The sequence below is a fragment of the Corvus kubaryi genome, unplaced genomic scaffold, assembly GCF_017639235.1.
Source record: "Corvus kubaryi isolate FWS band 111438036 unplaced genomic scaffold, C.kubaryi_AGA036_p1.0 71, whole genome shotgun sequence".
NCBI classification, from domain to species: domain Eukaryota; kingdom Metazoa; phylum Chordata; class Aves; order Passeriformes; family Corvidae; genus Corvus; species Corvus kubaryi.
Window position 1 is genome coordinate 104,352 of NW_024582059.1, and position 20,598 is coordinate 124,949.

At 37.1% G+C, this 20,598-nt stretch overlaps 1 protein-coding gene and 1 long non-coding RNA gene across 7 annotated transcripts in view; one reads left to right on the plus strand and one right to left on the minus strand.

The window, feature by feature from the left end:
• The window catches only part of RAP1GDS1 (Rap1 GTPase-GDP dissociation stimulator 1), a 90,750-nt gene that overhangs the window by 53,959 nt on the left and 16,193 nt on the right, over positions 1 to 20,598 (plus strand). For 5 of the 6 annotated variants that reach the window (XM_042049725.1, XM_042049724.1, XM_042049726.1 and 2 more), the window contains 2 exons: positions 10,652 to 10,798; positions 18,595 to 18,723. In XM_042049725.1, coding sequence (XP_041905659.1) covers positions 10,652 to 10,798; positions 18,595 to 18,723 — 276 coding nt within the window. The remainder of the gene's footprint in view (positions 1 to 10,651; positions 10,799 to 18,594; positions 18,724 to 20,598) is intronic. The other variant, XM_042049727.1, reaches the window with a different exon arrangement.
• LOC121674913 lies at positions 4,714 to 5,705 on the minus strand. The gene is made up of 2 exons (XR_006019893.1): positions 5,054 to 5,705; positions 4,714 to 4,946 (listed from the first exon to the last, which is right to left on the minus strand). It is a non-coding gene; the product is annotated as an uncharacterized LOC121674913 (long non-coding RNA).

Consider the following 20,598-nt stretch of genomic DNA (forward strand, 5'->3'; position numbering starts at 1 on the left):
TCTTTAAATTCTAAATCAGTATTAGGCTGAGACCATGCATTAAAGCCCATATTGTATGGCTCATAGCAACATTTCTATTTATTGAAGGCCCCAATTGTCCTATATTTCATTCCAGCAAGCGTGCATCACTTCGTTTAGTGACAGCTTGTGCCAAAATGAGTTAATCAGGTCTCTATTTCTGAGAGAAGCTAGCATGGTGCAGGATGAAAGTTGTGGGACAAACAGCTGCTTCTGCAGGGAAAGCCCCTTAAAACTGGCCTTGAAGAGAAGGATTGCCTGAATTGTTTTTCCAAATTAAAGGAAGATGGCAGTGGTTCCTCAGTGTTCACAGATCCCAGAGTTGCTACATGAAGGCAAGACCATTTCCACCTAAGTTCAGGAGTGGCTACTCCTGGAACACAGCTGCTATGGAAAGGTAATTCATTACTAAGTCCCTGTGCTGAAAGAGGTTTAGTACCTTCCATGAGATAAAAGAGGAATTGCACCTGGCCAAAGACCTCACTGAACAGGTTCATTTCCTCACATTAAACAAGAGATGAAAACCTGTTGACTTACTGACAGTTTTTCTTGTCTGTTAAGTTTGAGGTAGACATGTTATTGTCTGGGTGCTCATCAGTGCTAGCCCTCTAAAACACTACTTAATCACCTATTTGAGCATGGAAGAAAATACAGAGAATTAAATGCATTACATAAACAGTTAAAGGGGAAAAACTAGGTCAAACTTATACCAAACAGCCTTGAGAGCATCCTTTTTGAAGTATTTGTTTTGAAGAAATTTGTGTTATGTGAATCTCTGAACATCAAGAATACAGGCAAATATAATTGCAGAGCAGACTTGAAGGAAGCTTTGTTAGTACTGATGAGGCTTTTGGTCTCCCAGCCTTCCTCTTGTATGTAGAGATGAAAGAAACAATTGAGGCTGATAAAAAGATTTTAAGCCAGAAGTAATGAATTGTAGACTGTCAGAAGCAACTGTATGCAGACTGTTCAGTGCAGCCCTACAATTTAAGAACAGATATATTACTGCGTGTTCCTGTACAGCCTGTAATTGTTCTACATGCTTTATCCATGCACATGCACCTCAGCCCCCAAATTTTCATCAAAGCAGAAAGTGCAAAGTAAAGAAATGGAGACATGGTATCTCCTCTTCTCCCTCCTGCTTTCTCCCCCACTGTATCTACAGCCTGTACCAAGTACAGCTGCTTGTATTTCCGAATCCCCAGACAACAGAGTCCTCAGCCTCACTCATGGCAGAATTTTATCAGAACTATATTATTAGATGCAAAGCTCCTAGCCCATTCTTTCCTTTTAACCACCAGTTATGTGGTTTTGCTTATAATCAAAGCTAAATACTTAGGCATTTTCCAGTCAGGGCATAACAGCTATCCCAGCTGCTTCACCACTTTTTAGCCATGAGTCAAACTCAAGGTACCTTTCTACTGTCTGTCTGTCCATCCCCTCCTGTTGTTCTCCCCAGTACTGTTTCTTTAATAAGTTTGTTCATTAAGGGATATTACAGAGGTACAGACATTACAAATAAGGGATACTTCTGAGTTCTCCCTACACCTTGGCTCCACATGCAGCATAAAGATCTTATCTCCGTTGTTTGGAAAAGGTTATGTTTAATATGGTTTTTGAGGCAAAAAGCAGTGTCTTACTTCAGTGCAGAATGGCTAATTCTGCTGTAGATAAAGCCTAAGAATTGTTTGCTGCCATCACCTCTGGCCATTGGGGTATTAAGTTAAAGAAAAGCATTATCCAAATTGCACCTCATGATCACATAATGAACACCCTGGTGATTAGTAGGCCCCTCGGCTCTGTATGGTGGCTTTTTTCACAGTAGACTGGGAAGAGTCTGATGACTTGACTCATGTGGCTGATCAAGTGCATGGGGGACAGGGAGACTGAGGCTACAATTTTCAACTTCGGCCTACTTTCTTGCAAGACCAACAAGACAATGTGGGAGAAAGACAAAACCTGTCTGTAGCCAGGTCTCTGTCCTACTCTGACAGCCCCCCATACCAGTGCAGTTTGTCTAGATGAAAGATCACACCAACCAAATAAATTTTATCAAGTATTTCAATGGAAGATGATGCTATATTAAATTACTATTATTTTCTTAGCTAATAATAGCCTCACAATATTTTTTATCTTGAAGTTTGTGATGCACACGCTATATTAATCTCAGTGATCTTTCCACAGGTGACTTGTTAGATACTTCAGTTCTGGTGGCCAAAGTACTTTCCTGTGTTTTTATAAAGCATTGTGCACATGATGGAGGCTGCCATAGTTATGCTATGAAAGTGATAATTCTAAGAGGAAGTAAAAGGCTGGGATATTTAGAGCCTGATTCAGTAGCCGTACAAACTAGAGGGAGTCATTCTGATTGACTTCAGTTGGGATTAGATTAGGCTCTTATCTATTAGAAAATAATTCCTTCTTGCTTTTTAGAGCATTCACATATTCTGAAAGCTAGCAAAGGGAGGTAAACTCTCCATATATCTTGTAATGGAAGTTAAAAATTTCCCATTCTGCCCCTCCATAATATACATATTAATGGTAGTGCTTAGAGACCTCCTTGGGGAATCCAGAAGTTAGTTCTTTTTGTACCACAGCCCTGTTTCTTCATGAAACCACCAGCTTGGGTACACGTTCTTAGCAACCATACTTGGTATATAAATATCTTACAGAGTTGGAAAGAAGCTAGAAATGCCAGCTCATTCTATAATGGCTCTCCTCTGACAGCTGCTTATCTACTGTTCTCAGCAGGAGATTTATTGGGTCCTTTTCTCATTTCCCAAGCTGTACATTCTTTGTTATCTATGCACACTTACTTGTATTGATGGCAAGACTCCTAGCTGAATTTCAGCTATGTGGCCTTTCACATAAAACCAGATCCCTCTTCATCTCAGCCTCCACTTCAGAACATGTACATTTTATCACTTTTTGTTAAAAAGATCTTATACATGCTATAAATTCTGTAAACTCAGCTGCCTGTCTTATAAGAATGTACAGATCTCTTGCAGGGATCTTCTAAGAAAGGCTAAGTAAAAAGAAAGAAACTGCTCAGTTGTACAGTTACGTTCTCTCAGGAGACAGGATTATTTTCAGGATCTACAGGAGAAAATCAGACACTTAAACCATACTGGAAAGAAGTCAAATTCAGTTTTCTTCAAAAAATGGCATAACCTTTTTCATTACCATATGGAAAACCAGCAGAATCCTAGAACACAACTGCTGTTGATAATGGCACACTACTGGCTAATCCTTTTTATGAAGGTCACCCTGATTCATGCAGCTAGGCAGCATCTTACCACAATTTTTCACTTATCATTGTACTTGATCCTACCAAATGCAAATGCCACCTACTAAGCTGTTTCCCAAGAAGTACCATGGAATTAAGACCAGAGTCCTTAAATTGTTGCTTGAAAACTGAGTGTTTTGCTTGCAGAGAATTCAAATTCAAGGTTTTGATTGTACAGTAATAGTGTTTTACCTTTAGATCTGTCCTCTCTGAGGCATGTCACAGTCTTAGAAAACCATAGCATTTTTAGTTTAGAAGTCCTTGAATAGTGCAGGTTTTTTTCCAAGGCTCTGCACACAAGTATTGCATCAGCTAGAAACTAGAGTGTATGTATTCCAACATATACTTCCTCAGTAATACTGAGTTCTTACTAGCAATTAATCATCAATGTTCTTAGGAAGCTGTTAAACAATATTATTCTAATTCCTTATTTTACAGCTGGCCTAAATGGAATCAGAATGATGAGGAAATCTTTCTAGAGCATCAGAAAAAAGCCATTTGAGAGGTGATGCAAAACCCATGAATTCTCATTCTCAGGCTAGGCTCCTCCTAGGCTTCATTATTAGGGATAAGTAGCACTGACTCCAAACCCAGGACTTGCCTCAGCTGTTCCTAGATCCCAGGTCCACTTACTACTTTTTCAATTCTTGGAATAATTTTCTTTCTTTTTCTAGTAGAGAAAGAAAAGTACCCTAGTAGAATCCACAAATACGCTTTATGGTGAATTCTTTTGGTTCTGTTTTACTTTTTCCTTCTTGGGCTTTTCCCAGCCTACTCCAAATCCCCATGAGTTTCACACTTTCTGAGACGGCTCCTCTGGCTGCTTTGGTGGAGACCCACAGCTCATTCAGGCTCCTTCAGATAGCAGCATCACTGTCACACAGTACCAGGCTCAGCCTCTTGCCAAACTCCTTTGAGCAGCAGCCAGCAGCACACCCCTGTTCTGCACCAGACTGTGACCATGCCATGCTCACTTCGCACCCTTCTTCTTTTTGGAGAGTTTGAAGCTGGAACAACATTGCACTGCAGGCCTGGGAGTAGGAATTCTAAATTAATTGTGGTGTGCAGGTCTGTTCTGTTAATAGCATGAGATGCTATAAATGCCTATTTACCAGTGTAGAAAAACTGGCTGCTGTTTTACCATATAATTGGCTTCCATGATTTATTTCATGCTGTATGAAATACTAAGCTGGCTTCAGCTCTGACTTACGCTCTCATTACTAGAGTAATTTGTTTGACTGCAATGGAATTGCTAAGGAGTTTCACAGAGTTACAAAATCAAGAGAAGAGTCTGCTGTAAGCATATTGCATATGAAAAGGAAGGCAAAGGGAAGTGCTACATTCAGCTTTGAGGACCTTTACCTGACTTTAGTATATCTAAGTAGAACATTCTCTCTCTAGTTGGCTTCTTTAATTTCAAATAGAATTCGGTAACAGTAATTACTACATTTTAATTACACACTGAAGTATCCTTGGAATCCAGAACAAATGACTTGCCAATACTGAGTCTGGTAGTATTGTATGTCTTGTTGCTGATAAAAACATTGTTGCTGCTCTATTGGAATCTCAGATCCACTAGTAGCATTTGACTGGAAGTGAATTATTGAAGTCTTGAGCAGTAAATTCATCACTGTTCTTTTGTCTGAAATCAGAAACACATGTTTTTTCTTGTATTTATCTGACATAAGAGGAATATGACAAATAAGCAAATTTTATTGAAATTAAGTGGTGGTCTTGAATCCAGCTTACATTTGACTGCTGCCTCAGCATAGCATTAGGGAAATTACAATACTGGCACACTTTACCTTCCCCTTCAAATGTTCTGCCAAGCTTCTGACTCTGTAGACAAAAGAAATCATGAAAGAGATTAGGGCTTGTTGGCATTGATATCCTATGGTCCACACATTGAACGTGTTATGAAGAGTCTACCAAAAACGTCCCTAGATCTTTATTTGGATACATTTAAGAATTGTATTTGTTTGTTAGAATAAACTAGTTGCATAAGAGGGCCAAGTACACTGCTGCAGCAGTTGTCATTAGCCAAAAAAATTGCTGGCAACAATTTTATCCAAAAAGATCAACTCTACCTATTTTCAGTCCTTGAAGGGGCTGTATTAAAAGACAATGTTGTGCTAGTGTTTCTACTTTACTGTTCACATGTTTATCATTCTAGCAATTATTCTAAAGGAATAACTTATGAAACAGTATCCTCAATGCTTACGCTTTGGGCTAAGGATAGCTGCCAGCATTTTAAGATGAACTGGCTACAGGACAATTCTGTTTATCTCTGAAGCAAGCATAACTAATTCAAGATTGTTTTTTTTTCTTCATGAAGCAAAACTTTTAAGGTTATATTGATTGATTTTAATCAGTAAGCAAATAAAACAAAACTGTACTTCTGGTAATCAGTCTTATAATTCCTCAAGGAATTAATAAAGGAAAGGGAAGTTTCAGTACAAGATAGAGCAATCCCAAAAATTCTTTCAAATTATTAAAACATGAATCTCAAAATACAGTATTGCTATGTAATGTCCCATTTAGACAAGTGCACAGAAGACATGGAAAAAGCAGCAAATAATAGTAGTGTAGTATAATCACATGAAGCTTACTTTCCTTGAAAAATAAAATTAATTAAATGCTACTATGTGTTGTGTAACAGGGTTGTAGTCTGTAGTCATTCAGTCAGAGAGCTGACGGGGCAGTGACTAAAAAGCCTACACTAACCAGGATAAAAAGTAGAGTCAAGTGTTAAAACTGAATGACAGCATTTAATAAAAAGTTTTAATCTTACAGTGTTCAGACAGGAAAAAAAAAGGTAAACTCCCAGTTTATGTAAGTGGCAGTGGTTTTCCTAGTGTCTACATAGATAATGTCATTTACACTAGCTCAGGGTTTGCCATTGTTTTTGAATATTTTCTCTATTTTTTCCACATGTGACCAGGATGTTTTTTCCTTTGGAGTTCTACTCCTGCAGTTTTTTCCTTACACATGTTGGTAATATTCTGTCACATCATAATTTCGTTGCAGAAGCCGGTTTGCTATCACAGATGATTATGGTTTCAGGTGAAAAAATAAGCAGCAGGAGCAAATGAGTGCCTCACCACAAAAGTCTTCGAAGAAGACCTAATTAAAAAAACAGGGGAAAATAGAAATAGAACATGTAGACAGAAAAGCCTCACCCCCCAACTTGGGCTAATGTAAATGAGTTCATCTTTTTTAATTAAGATAAACAAGAAAGAGTTATCTGTAAAGCACTGGTCTAATCTAAGCAATATTTGGTCAAAAAATGCAGTATTGTAGCCAAATGCAATAAAGATGAAGTAATTAAAGTAAAATGGCAGTATGTCACGTAAATGATTTGATCATTACACAAGTAAAAAGAATTTTAAAATAAATACTATATTTTTCCCATGTCACCCAAATTTGCTGTCTTGGCAATTTGGTTTATGCAAATGAGGGACCTTGATAATGCAGATCTTCCTTTCCCTCCCTGAATTGCAGCATTTATATCAATGCAACTATTTACACCAATAAACTTTGGCAGGACATGAATTGGGGAAAGGATAATTCAGGTTTCCAGTTGCAAGACAAAACCAGAACATTTCAAAGTATAAATCTGATACTTAAAGCCCAAAAGATTATTTTTAAGAAATGCCATCAAATTGTTTTCTAGCAGATTATCTGAAATTACTGAGAAATTGGTGTATTTTTAAAGCCTACATATTTTCCAATATCTCCTTCTACTATGGCACAGCCCTTTTTTCCCAATTTAGATTTTTTCTTGTTAGCATTTTGTGACTTAGTGATTTGTTTTAGGACTTGGAGAATTAGGGACAAAAACTCAAGGGAAACTGATGCAAATGGCTTGGGAAAAGCAAACTGAAACTACTCTAAGTGCTACATTGTAAACATCTAACAATCACGCACACTAAAAAAAGTTTGGTTGTTGACTTTGGGCATGATTGAGCAACAGGAAGATTTGACAAACCTATTCATAGAGGGAATGTGAACAGTCACAGTAATTTGACAATCCACTTAAAACCCTTTTTTTGCATGAAACTCCTTTGAGCAACTCAGTATAGAAAAAGGGACTGTCCTAATTCTTAGAGACAGTTGTGTTGAATTGGGCTAAAGAACACTGTGGAAGTAATAACTCACTCTGTAGTAAATCTTACTGTACATTTTATAGGGAAAAAATCCTCCTGGTTTCTTGGGTTATCATTCTGGCATCTTTAGACAGTATTACATGTACTTTAAAAAAGCTATACAACAGCATTGCCCTTTGTGAGCTGCAGTGAAGCATTTTGAAGCAGAAATGTGAATGCTCTCATTAAACTGTTCAATCATTGTTCTCTTAGGAATAGCAAATGTGTATTTAAAAAGGTCACAGGAAAAATAATTGAACACAGCTTCTGGGAGGCTTGGAAGCATGCTAAATGTGGGAGTTCATAGAGCTGCTGAACTGCAAGGTAGTAGTTGGATTGAGAACAAGACGCAGCAACATGCTGTGGGCTTGTTTTGACTGTAAATGATTTGGAGTTTGATGAGTATTCTTGTGTGCAAAATCTGTTCCTTAGTGACAGAGGAGTAGTGAGAAGCGAGTTGGTGAAACGCACATCAAGCATTCTGAGTCAGGACTACACTTTCTGCTTGGGGATGCAGTGGAGTGTCACAGCAGTGCTGGCAGTGGGTAGGCAGGACCTTCAGGGTTTTCCTCCTACATCTGGCACAGGATTCTTTGTGGCCCTGCACTAATGAGCTGAGTTAATCCTCTTGGGTGAAGAAGGCAGTAGCAGATCCTAATTATAACATTCACTCAGGTCTGTTCTTCACTCAGCTGCCTAGGGCAGAGAAGCAGCCATGCAGGGTGAGCTCCAGCATGGGAAAGAGGGAGAGTAACAAACTCAGTTATGGCATCTCCTTCACAAATCTGCCATCCTATGTAGTCCTGTCAAAGGCTGGCACTCACAGCCTGCTGCCTTCTTGGGAGGGATCCTGAGGTTCCTTTGCACCTAACTTTTTGAGTATACCATAAAGACAGACATTTCTTGGAGTGAGATTTGTCTCTGAATCTTCCTGCTTTTACTTTTTCTGTCTGTACAGCAGAAGCTGGTTATCTGTTTACCTAACAAAAACATTGTGTGGATAAGAGTTTGTCATGTATTTGAAGTGAGAGACTATACAGCAGTTTTTAATATATAACTTCTTTGACAAACTAGCGATAAGGGAATTTAAAGGATATATGACTTAGATTTGTTGTAAAATACCATCCCACAGTAATTTTCAGTAGAGTTCTGCCAAATTCTGTCCAGGTAAGGAAGTTGGCTTGCAACTTTTTTTTTTAGTGTTTTAACACTTGCTTCCAAACCATCACCCAACTCTACCTTTATATTATTCTTTGCTTACATATTTTACATGTTGTTCTTCAACATCAGGACACAGGGTTGAGCTTGACATGTGATTCTTACCTGAATTTATCATCTTAGTTTGTTGATTTCAGTTGCATTATAGAAATTTGAGAACCACATTCAGTCCATCTGATCCAGAATCAGTGATTGTTTCATTTTGCACACCTGTTTTGACTCAAAGAACAGGTGAGTCAAATACAAAATCATGTATTTGCATAAATTTTCTAATTAAAAAATACCAGAAAAGGATACATAAAGCAGAATGCTTGAATATTCCAACCCAAATTACTTTCTATTCTCTGCTGATTTGGTAGATGTAAGCACGGAGTCTAAACACCTGATTATATTGTTTTATTATATTTTGATGTAGGACTTCCTTTTGTTTCAGCATTATAGCTATGTTTGTTATGACATCAAGGATGTGAGTGATTTCTTTTCTATTTGTCCTTTTTTTAACAGTTGTTCCTTGGCACAGAGTCCTACCTTGAATTTAACTATTAACTAGATCACAGTTTCTCCTTTTTCAAAATGAGATAGACATGCCTGCAGCGAAACACAGTTTTCTGATATCCTGATCCTGTCCAAGGTGGAAACAGTCGTGGCAGTGAATTTATTCTGCAAAACTCTTGCTGCTTTGGTAATAATTTTAAGTTAAGACCTGGCAAGAATTACCCTTCTTTCAGCTCCATTCGACAAATTTTCTAAAGTCCCTATATGCAGTATTAGAATCCTGGTTTTTTATATATAGTATAAGGGGTATATATAGTTCATAAATAGTATTAACAAGAATTGGAAGATTTAGAAGCTTCTTTTTGCAGAGCTCTGGAACACTTTACAGTGGAAGATCGTATTATAAATGTGTACAGCCTTGGGTTTCATGCTGAATACGTTGCAGAATGACGAAAACTTTGGTAGCTTGACCTCCACATACAATGGGGAGAGAGAGGAGTGATGGTGGAATGGTGAATAACAAAGAAAAGAGGAGATTTGCTTTGAGGAAAGAATTTTAAAAATGGAGGAGAGGGTTTGGAGTTCTTTATATTGCAAAACTTTAGTGATTGCCTCCTCCTTGCCCCCCCAAGCTTTTGTTTTCATCCAGATTTTCCAGCTGAGTCCAGTGGTAGCTCACATGGAAATCTCTCCTTTTGGAAGCCCCAGAATTTAGTTTATTGACTGTTGTCTATTGCTTACTGCCTGCTGGGGAAGGAAGCAGTATTGATGATTACTGTAATAGAAGGCTTATTTTTCCTTTATTCCTACACTGTTGCGTCAAATCTGATTTGTTATATGGAAAGAGTTCCATACAATGATTATGATCTATTATTTACAACCCTTCAGAAAGTTGTAGTCTATTATAGATGCAGAGCAAGTTTTTCTTTCAGGCATACAGAAAGAATCTGATAGTGGTATTAAATTTCAGCTACAGAAGTACAGAGAACATGCTATGTGGCAGAGTGCATGCATGAACAGTTGCCACTCAGAACTAGAACCTCTGCTTTGTCTGTTTTATTCCCCTTTTTAAGTAACCCAAGCAATTTATTTTCTGTATTTCAATTTCTTGATCTGCATAACAGCAAGAGTAATTTACCTGCATATGAGCTAGGCTATGTCAAGTGCTCAGTACCTCCCTCTGGCAAAACTCAGTGTATCTTCAGAATATTATTTATCAGCTCCAGCAGCTCTGCCTCAAACACTGAACTTCTTTACAAAGGTATTAGTGCTAGGTGGTTAATCTGGTTTTTTGTAGGTGTTTTCACTTTCCTAGCTCTGTTGCACTAAAAGCTGGCCCTCGATCATCTCTCTAGGCGAATTTGACAACACTGGAGGAATAACTTCACTCTGTTTAAAAGCTTCATTTTGTATGATTACTGTTACGTTCGGGATTCGACGGTGGGGTTTGGTTTCATTTTTTTTTTTAATGTAATTCTTTGTTTTACAGATGAGGGCAGGAACGCAGTTGACCATGCAGGTGGTGCACATATTGTAGTAGACCATTTAAGGTCACTGTGCAGTAAAACAGATCCAGCCAGTGAGAAGCTCTTGACTGTCTTTTGTGGCATGCTGATGAACTATAGCAATGAGAATGGTAAACAACACCGAAAATTTGCTTTATGTCTACCAGGAGAACAACCCCAACAAAAAAAGATAAAAAGTTAAAGTCGTCTGTAGGTTTACATTGTGGATGCTTAACACTAAGTTATTCTTGAAGAGATCAGGGACCTCAATTCACGTATACAATTTTCTGTTTCAGTAAAATTATATTCCCAAAAATACTAGATATATTCCTGACACAATTCCATATAACATAAATTGTACAGTTTTAAGATCAGCATCTGGAATTTACTTCTTTGTCTAAAAGCAAAGCATAAAGGTGTATCATACACATTTATAGAAGTTAATTAGAAGGCTACATTAAGTCCTCTCTTTCTCATTGGTATCAAATAACATCTTAAGACTAATTTGTTGCAGACATGCAGTGTTGTTAATTAGTTAAGGGTATAAATGCCAAACAGTTAATAATTTTTCTCCTTGTGAAATGTGTATAAAACCGTGTATTACATTGTTCTAAGATAAATAGGGAATCATTTATAGGTATGTTCAACACTGTTCTGTGTCTACAAATTATAACTTTATGTTCATTGTCCCATTAATTGGAAATGTTTAGGGACTGGGATAAAAACACGAGAGTATATAAAATGAGAAACCCTTGACCACTGAGAGTAACACAATACCATTCTACATTAGTTGTACAACCTAGTACCTAGCTTGCTTCTGCACACAAGTGCTTTAATGTGCCGAAGTATATTTACAACATTCGCACATTTTCAAGTTTTCAAAATGTGAAGAAAATTGGACTATGTTAGGAAGGCTACAGAGAGGCTGTTCTCCTGACTTGCAATGGCACAGATTACAAATAGTTAGTAATTACATTGTCTTCAATCATGCCCATTTCCTGAATTGCAGTGTTTTATCTTAGGAAGAAATATCTTTTTGATTAGTTACTTACCATTTCCTGAAAGATAGCATTTGCTGTAACTCACTTTCCATTCCTATGTCCCCAAAACTTTCCTACTTTTCAGGATGGTCCATAGGCTTCACTGTATACATTTTTGATCTGCTTTATCTCTTCTAGCATAGTTACTATGTGTGTTTTCTGTGCCATCTCTCTGGAGATCTCAGCTCTTTGTGTTACTCATCCAGCTCCAAATATAACTGTTGTACGTGTCTCATCTCTTTCTCTTGTTCTTACATTGGGTTCTTTTCCTCCTCTTTTCATTATCTAAGAATTCTTGTTTACAGTACTTCTCCCATCTTTAAATAGCAACTTTCTAGTTCTTTTATTTCATATAGTTTCCAAGAACTGTTTTGCTTGACCACATTGCATGAGTATCAGATTTATTACATTTCATAGTGTTAATTCAGTACTTTCTTTGTTGCAGTATTTGGAGGAAATTAGATATTCTCACCTCTAAGCTACCCTCTGTATTAATTAAGACTAATAAGCATACAGTATACTTGGTAGCTCAAGACAGGCAAGTCCAAAAGTGATGTGTAGAGATACTGGTATCAGTTTTGCTTCAGTGACCAAGCAGATCTTCTCTAGGAAAACTAATTACAAGATAAATCTCCCAAACAAGCAGCTTCAGAACAGCTTAACTTTTATGAACGTTGAATAAATGACTCATTCCATCTAGTAAGATAGCTTATTCTGATGCAATCAATAAAGCAGTTGTGTGGTTCAGTGACAGCCAGCAGGATTCACTAGCTGCTCTCTTCTCTGCTAGAGGACATCTTTCATCTCAGACATACACTATTCACAGGAGCCACTGAAGCAATGTCAGAAGTGAGAAATGCCGGAATATTCCCAGCTCTTGGATCTGGGTGCTTACCAGCCCCGTGTTGTACCATCACATCAGGGAGGAGTGCTGGGGCTTTACCAAACCTCCACCTTACCCCACACGCTTGGTTGTCTCCATGAGGAAGGGTCCTGTTTGTAGGAACCCAGCTCGTGTTTGGCCCAGCATTCATGGGTAGTCTGTGTAAGATTTGTGTCCTCTAGTTCCATTGTGAATTTGCTCACGGACTGGGGCAATTAATTGAATTAAACCCCAAATAGTATGCCAAATCAATATTTAAAAAAAAGAAAAGTGATTTAGAGGACTAAATTTTCAGAAGAAAACTCAGTGACCATACGGTAGCATGTGAATGGAGAAACAGGTAGTTGACCTGTCTTGCCAGTTTTGTTTTAAGGGTCATGAGTACAGTTGGACCATAATTGTGAGCTGATCTAAAAATATCACCTGTGGGCCATGATAAATTTTCAGGACAGCAGTCAATGTCAACTAGGAGCCCGAGACAACCACTTACTTCCATGCATTGCCCCAGCAGATGAATAATATTCTGACTAAATACAGTTCTTTGCTGACCTGTTAAATATGAAAACTGAGACTGCCCTGACAGTTAGTTGTGCTCACAGCTTAGTGATTACCATTTTCGGGATTTACTTGCAAAGGTTTGATCCCAGCTACTTACAAAGAAGGTAAATACTGCATTGGTTTTGCTGAAGGATGAGGAGTATGGGATTGCAGCCTAGAGTCAGATTTCTTTGTCTGTAGTTATGGAAACCAATTAGACAAAAATAAAAGAAAAAATATTAGGTTAGGAGGAAGTGTTTCAGTCTTTGGAATAGCACTTCTACCTTCTCTTTGCATGTTTCTATAATCTTTTCCAGCTTGGCATGCCATGTTAAAAAGTTACAGGTGGGGACTTGGAAGATTTCTTTACTTCCTCTTAATGACTTGCACTCTTCTAATTTGTACTAGCTATCCACTTAAGGACCATTAGAGCACAGTTGGTTCTTAGTTGCATCTAATTATCTGTGAACACCCTAATATTTTCCAGTCATTAGCATTTTATGATCAAAAGAGTATATAAATTGTTTTATTTGATTCTAAACAATTTGTCATTCCCGGTCAGCTAATTTGTCATTGCCCTCTTTTTCCAATAGCTACTACTTCGTTATTAGTAACTATCAACTGCCTTATTTTTTTAACATGAGAGACTCAATCTTGAGTACTTCAAGGGATTTATCACACATGAGTTTTACAAAAAAGGCAACTAAGGAGCAGCTACAAGTAAGATTTCCTTTTCCTAAACGGAGCAAATTAATGGAGCATTCTTGTATCTCATCCTGATTCTGGATACTCAGCTTGCAATTTTAACTCCAGTCATAACACTGTTGTCTAAGCTTTAAAACTAGGATTCCTTTTACAAGGTTCTTGTGTCATCTGCTTGTGTTCAGGAATTATTTTTGCTTACTGTCTCAATTCTTTCTTTGCTTCCTTGGTATCTTATCATTTCATTAGTAACTACAATTGTTAAGACAACAAACTCAAACTTTGGCATTTCTTGCAGTTCTTTTAAGCTTTAAAAAAAAGTGTTGATATTTAATTCCATTACTAGAAACGAGAGGGTTTTTTCTGATGCAAAATGTCCCTTTGCCTTCAGCCAGGTTATCTTGACCCTCTTGTCATAATTGTATTTTACTACCCAAATTCAATCAGACACAAATAGCTCATCCCTGCTTTCAGTTATTAGCTTCTGTGTAGCCGTTAATCTGCTTAAGAGCAAGAAGCAAAGCAGGCTTGGATAAAGAGGGGAAAACTAATAACTAATCTAATAAAATTAACAATCATATGCAAACACTCACGTAAAAGAGTTAGAAATATGAGTGGTTATTCTGCAGATCTCATAATCCTGTGAGCCAAGACTATTTGCAAGTTAATGGGATCAGTCTGTAAGGTAACAAATTGTCTCTTAAGATCTCTAAAACAAACCATGAAGGCTTTTTAAAGAAACGGAGAAATTATGGAAGAACTAGGCCAATTGGCTTATTAGGTAGTCAAACTGGAGATCAGAAGTTAACTGGATACAGTGTGCATGTGTGAAAGTATACATACATTTATATATGTGAGCATATATACGTAGATAAAAATAATTATGTTTATAGATTGCTGCCTCATTTCATTTCACAGTAAATTCAGTCTGTTGAGATTGTCTTGCCTTCAGTACCTTTGTAAAATGTGACATCCTGATGTTAAATCATACAACTGCTTTCTTATTCTCACAAAACTTAGCAACTGGAATGAATGTTGGGGTCTGATGTGCACTGTTGACCATCTGCAGAAGCTATGTAAATACCAAGAAATGAATGGGAGATTTATGGCACCATTATTATGGTCTGACAGCAATACTTCAGTAATGCTTCCTCCTAAGACTTACCTTTGCTAATTTTCATGCTTGTCTTGGTTTTTGTTTCATTTACATCACAGCTAGAGATGCCTAGCATGCTTTCAAGACCTAAATATACTTAGATGCAAAGTAACCTAAAGTATGTAAAAGCAGATCAAAAGTATGTTCCTTACCATAGTGAGATAATCCATACAATCACTTTTATGAGATGTCATGATTTAACATAGCTGTGGGGATTGCAAGCAGGTTTCTCTAGGGTATGAAATTATGCCATCAATTTGTGCAAAACTAATTTTCCTTCAGCATTATAATCACAATTACTGATGGGACACAAATGATGAGTTGTTTTCTGAAATTCTTTTCAAAATAATGAATTAGCCTAAATTAGCGTTTTTAACTAAAATGCCCCCAATAAAGTTCTCAATTTGGGATATTCTCCTCAGATCTTACTCTTTGGAGTTTCCATGTGTGTCACCGAAGGACATGGAGCCATTGAAATTCAAGTTTTAGGTAGGTAATTCTTTGTGCTGGCGCATGTATTGATTGCCTTTTATCTACCTGTATATGCATCTGTACAGCATCACTGTCAGTGCTTTTCACCCCAAAAGAACACACAGGCATAGTGCAACATGTGATAGCAGTGTAAAATGTGGCTCTAAGTCATAAATTCAGAAGAGGCATTCAGTTTTTCATGCTTCCTGCTTGCTGTGCATAAAGTTCTGCTTAGGAAGTGGATAGAAGTGCTGTTCCATCCTTAAACACGACGTTGCCTGGCGTCATGGCTCACTTTAGTCCTGTGTCAGACAACTGATTGTAGGGTGGATGCATGTTTCCCCAAATTTGTCTCCTGCTATAGTAGGGCATTAACACTTTCTGCAGTGAAAGGCCAAGATACACAGCCCGAGCTACCCAGTCTGAGGTCTTTCCTAGGGCACAGAGAGAGTGAGATTGAACCATTTAGATGTTTTTAATTTATCTGAACTAAAAAGTGCTGTAGGTCTCCGTACCAGTGAGATGCCTAATGCTTTATCTTAAATTGCTTAATAGACTTCGCTAGAGAATGAGCCTCCTATCGGTGATAATTACATATGTAAATGTCAGGTCCAGAATTTTTATGGCAAGCCCAGGCTTAAGTATAAACACAGCAAATAGCTGCTGGCAGCCTTTTATTTTCAAGGGTCTTGCTTCCTGTGCAGTTTTGTGACTCACAGGGTTGCCCTGTCTTTGTGAAACGAGAAAATTTATAAATTTTAAATTAGCACTTACTGCTGTTAAGGCAATGTTTACTTTATTGACAATTCTTGTAATGCCATTCTTACCACTGTAGATAGATAATTCCTGTACTCAGGTGCCATCCTTCTACTCTGGAAAAATCTGACTGGTATGGAGTCTGCTATAATATCTGACTTCTGACCCAGTACAATTGTTCTTTCTTAGAATATGGGGCTCTTTCCTCTTTTTTTAATTTGGAAATTCTAGAGGTCCTTTAGTCAGTGCACTCTGTGCTCTCTTGATCAACAATATATCTTTCTATTTGGCTCTTAAGATTCCTATTTCCTTTCAAAGATTATGTGGTTTCCCTTTTTCCACTCATCTCCTCCATGCTTTTTATATATTTTGTATTAAGAAAGAGACAGCAGAAAAAAACCCTGCTCAAAATGGAGAGTTTAGGCTTCTGATGTTGGAATGAAGTCCATAGAGATTGTCTCTTTATCCGTTAAAGTTGGATAAAGCGACTTTTAGAGTGACTAAAGGTATCGTCTAGTAACAAAGCAATTTCTTTCCACATAATTTTCTATGGCATTTGTGGTTTGTGTCTTTGTTCTCCCACTCTCCATGATGACCAGTTTTCCTTCAGAATTTTTAAGTGTTTGCAGGGGACAATTACAAGCCAAGGACAAAAACAGATTATTTACCAGTAACTTGAGTTCTCCTACACAATAATTTTCTCTATAGAACCATTCCATCTCCCCCTCTCCCCAGTTTTCCTACTGAAAGACAGATTTTTACAGTCAGTTTGGAATGAAGTAGGAGGGTGTAGTAGTGACTCACACATCTGCCAGAGGTAAAATGGCATTCAATGCATGCGCTAGTACAATTTGTACTTACCTGAAATTTGACAACTTCAACAGCTCTTTGGTGTCTGACATGGCGTTCTCATAAATTTCACTAAAGACCACGAATCTGTGGAAGAGGTAATCCCTCCCCCCAAAAAAGGAAATTCAGTTACTGGTAAGTAATACAGTTTTATTAAAGATGTCAAGCCATAAGGATTCCTGCTCATCCCCAATAACCTGTAATAACTATGCTATTTACTTAGTATACCAAATTCATAATTATTATCAAATTATTTTATACTGAATACAAATGAGCTAAATATTTTGGAATCATATAATAATTTTCATTATATGAAAATTTCAAACATGCTTGGCAGAATTTTGAGGGCACAGAGTTTTTCAAGAGCATGAGATGATTCTAAATTTGCTAAACTTCAGATGTCATATGTTTTTATCTCCCTGTAAAAATCTGCAAATTTTTATGGCTCTGATGCCACAGATATAAGAACTCCAACTGATTTCAGTTGCCTAGAATAAATTCCTTAACAAGAAAACTACAGCAAAAAACAAACAAACAAAAACCCACAAAAAACCCCTCAGAATTCCCCGATAGGGCTTGACCAAAAGCTAAATGAAGTAATACAATTCTCTTGACTTCACTGGGCTTTGGATCCTTCCTTGTCTTTTGAGTCTGTAACATTTAAACATAGTTGAATTCCTTTAGAAACAAAGGAAAAAAGATGCTTAGGAAAATTACTAAACAACATCTGGTGTGTTTATGTCTGCTTCATTCTATTCACTGTGAAACAATGTTTTTCTTCTTTGCTATGTTATAGGTAAAATGTGTAAGAGGAAATACTGTTATAAATAATCTTTTAAACCAGTCATGTTTCTGCCTAACCATCAAAGCATCTTTCTATTTGCAGACACCTAGGAGCAATACTTTTCTTACTTGTAAATACTGTAAGCTTTCATCCTATGCAAGAAATTATCAGAATGGCTTCTAAGGACTTTTCTTAAACCTTCCATTTTTTGTCTTTATTAAACTTTCTTTTTTCTCAAGCTCCTCATAATCTACATTGTGACTTCCTGTGTTTATAAAACTTTTCATGTTTATTTCAGTGCCAGTTTATATTCATTCTGATTTTAATTTTCCAGTTTTGATCTTTAATTTTAAAAAGAGTATATACAAAAAGATCTCAGATAAATCATTATTTCACTGACCTAGTTCAGGTCAATTTCAGTCAGCTAGTCTCAGTGAGCCCAGAATCAAATCTGACATGTATTAGGAACCTGATAACCACAAAATTGTCAGTAGCTGCATAATTCACTATACCCTATGACCAGATCAGGAAGGAATATTTCTGGGAATACATTCCATTGCCAGGGACAAGGAGAATTATGAGTCCATATCTCAAATCTGGACCAAATCCTAGTTTGAAGAGTAGAGGAGACAGACATTTTAATGCTGCTTAGCTTAGAAGTTGCTTTGTGTGAAAAATGCTTTTTTGGTTAAAAGAACAGAACTATGAAGAGAAATGCTAACTCACCGTTGTACTCTTTTTTTATGTAGATACCTTGCAGTCACAGCTTATCAATATGGGTGTTATTCCTACGTTAGTGAAATTGTTGGGTATTCATTGCCAAAATGCAGCTCTGACAGAAATGTGCCTTGTTGCATTTGGCAATTTAGCAGAACTCGGTAAGTCCATGATACTATTCTCAAATTTACATCCAGTTTTCATAATGTTAAGTCTTAGTTAAAGCCTAGCAAAAGCTCATTCAAGTCCTTTTGGTACATTCAATAATAACAGACAAGAAATTTTTGCTTATTTTCTCTAGAATATATAGTTGTCTCTTTTTTTTTTTCCCCTTCAGTAAGTGAAATTTATTTGGGTACTTAATTCAGCCTTATGTTTTATGTTACTGTGCTTCGGTGCAACTAAGCACATTTTAAATCATCTGAACAGTATTTCCATAGCACTGCTACTTAATGTGAATTATTTATTAATAATATAAATGTTGTATCCTGGTGTAGCTCCACAAAGTTTTATCAGGATTAAATTTGGCTCATGAAAATCTCTGAATGAAACTGAGGCATGCACAGTTCATTAATCTGCATATACAGTATTATTTTAGGTGTAGAATTTTAACATGTTCTAGTTTAAATACCTCCATGTACAAATCATGAATAGATGTTAATTTTAGTTACAACTTCATTTAAATTGAAGTTTGTGGCCCTGCTTTGATCCAATGTCTTTGCAAGTGGATCAGTTTTCATTGGAATTTGTCCATGTGTAAATCAACAGGTTGTTATGGCCTGTGTTTTATTAACTTTTGTGGTTTATATTGCTGTTCTTTTGCCAACCTATTTGGTGAAATTCTAGTCTTACGAGTTGGGGTTTTTTTGCACTGGAGGAAATAATACATAGCACTTAGGATATCATCTTGTATTTCTAAGAACATTCAGCAGTTCAAAATATGAAGAATATATCTCTGAGTTTGTAGTATTTGGTGGCCTGAGTTCATAGATTTTCAGGCCAGAGAAAGTATTATGTTACCTAGTTTAGTCTGATCATACACGTAACACATTTATTTACAGCAGACAAGTCTTAACAAATCAACAACAGAAAGAGCCATCAAGGTAGCACTAAAGAAATCAACAGATCAGAGGTCTTCAAGATGGGCACTATATACTGAGTCTGCACAGCAGAAAGTATAAGAGTCATACACTGAAAGTTCTAGTGCTTAAATGCAACCAAAACCATAATGATATTAAATGTAATAAATGGTAGCCTCACTGAGAATTTCCTTTCCCTCTTTGGAAAGATCCAGCTCTGTCTTGTTGAGTAATGAGAACTGTGGGAAAGAAACACAAGAGCAGCTGCTTCCCTTCCAGTTCGTATACACTGAAAAGGTGCTCGTTCTTTAAGACTGGCACAAAATTAATTTACTTTGTAATACTTTATTCTTTCTTAAGCAATAGTTTAGTCCATCACATTGTAACTGTATTATTTTATTTTTGCCTTGTAACTTCAGGGAATTTTTTTGTGAGGTTGTCATTTTTCATCACTTATGAGACAACAACATTGCACAGATTTGAAAAGCATTATATGACTGTTACTGTGTGTCAAAGCAGGGCACAAACCAGTGATGGATCTGCTAAAATACTGGAAAGATCAAAAATCCCCATAGAATATACAATGCAACCATGCATAGTGAGAGAAAACAATAATGACACACAATGTGCACAAAAGTGTCTAGGACTGCAGTTCATACTTTCCCCGAGTCCTTGGGGTCAATTCTACAGTAAAGTAATCCCATCCATCAGAGCAATAGCAAAGGTGCTGGAAGGTTTTCTAACTACAGATGGCCCTCAGGAGGTGGCAACTGGAGAACGCAGAACACCAGCCCTACCACCTGCATCCTCTGTAATACTGCCAGTGAGGAGGACTATGATACAGGCAATGGAATAAAAGATGCTTTTGTTGAATGTACATGTGAAGATCTGCTGGCTAATCTGGTAGGAATCTCACCCATCTGTAAAGCTGCTTTATGCTGTACCTGTGCAGTATGA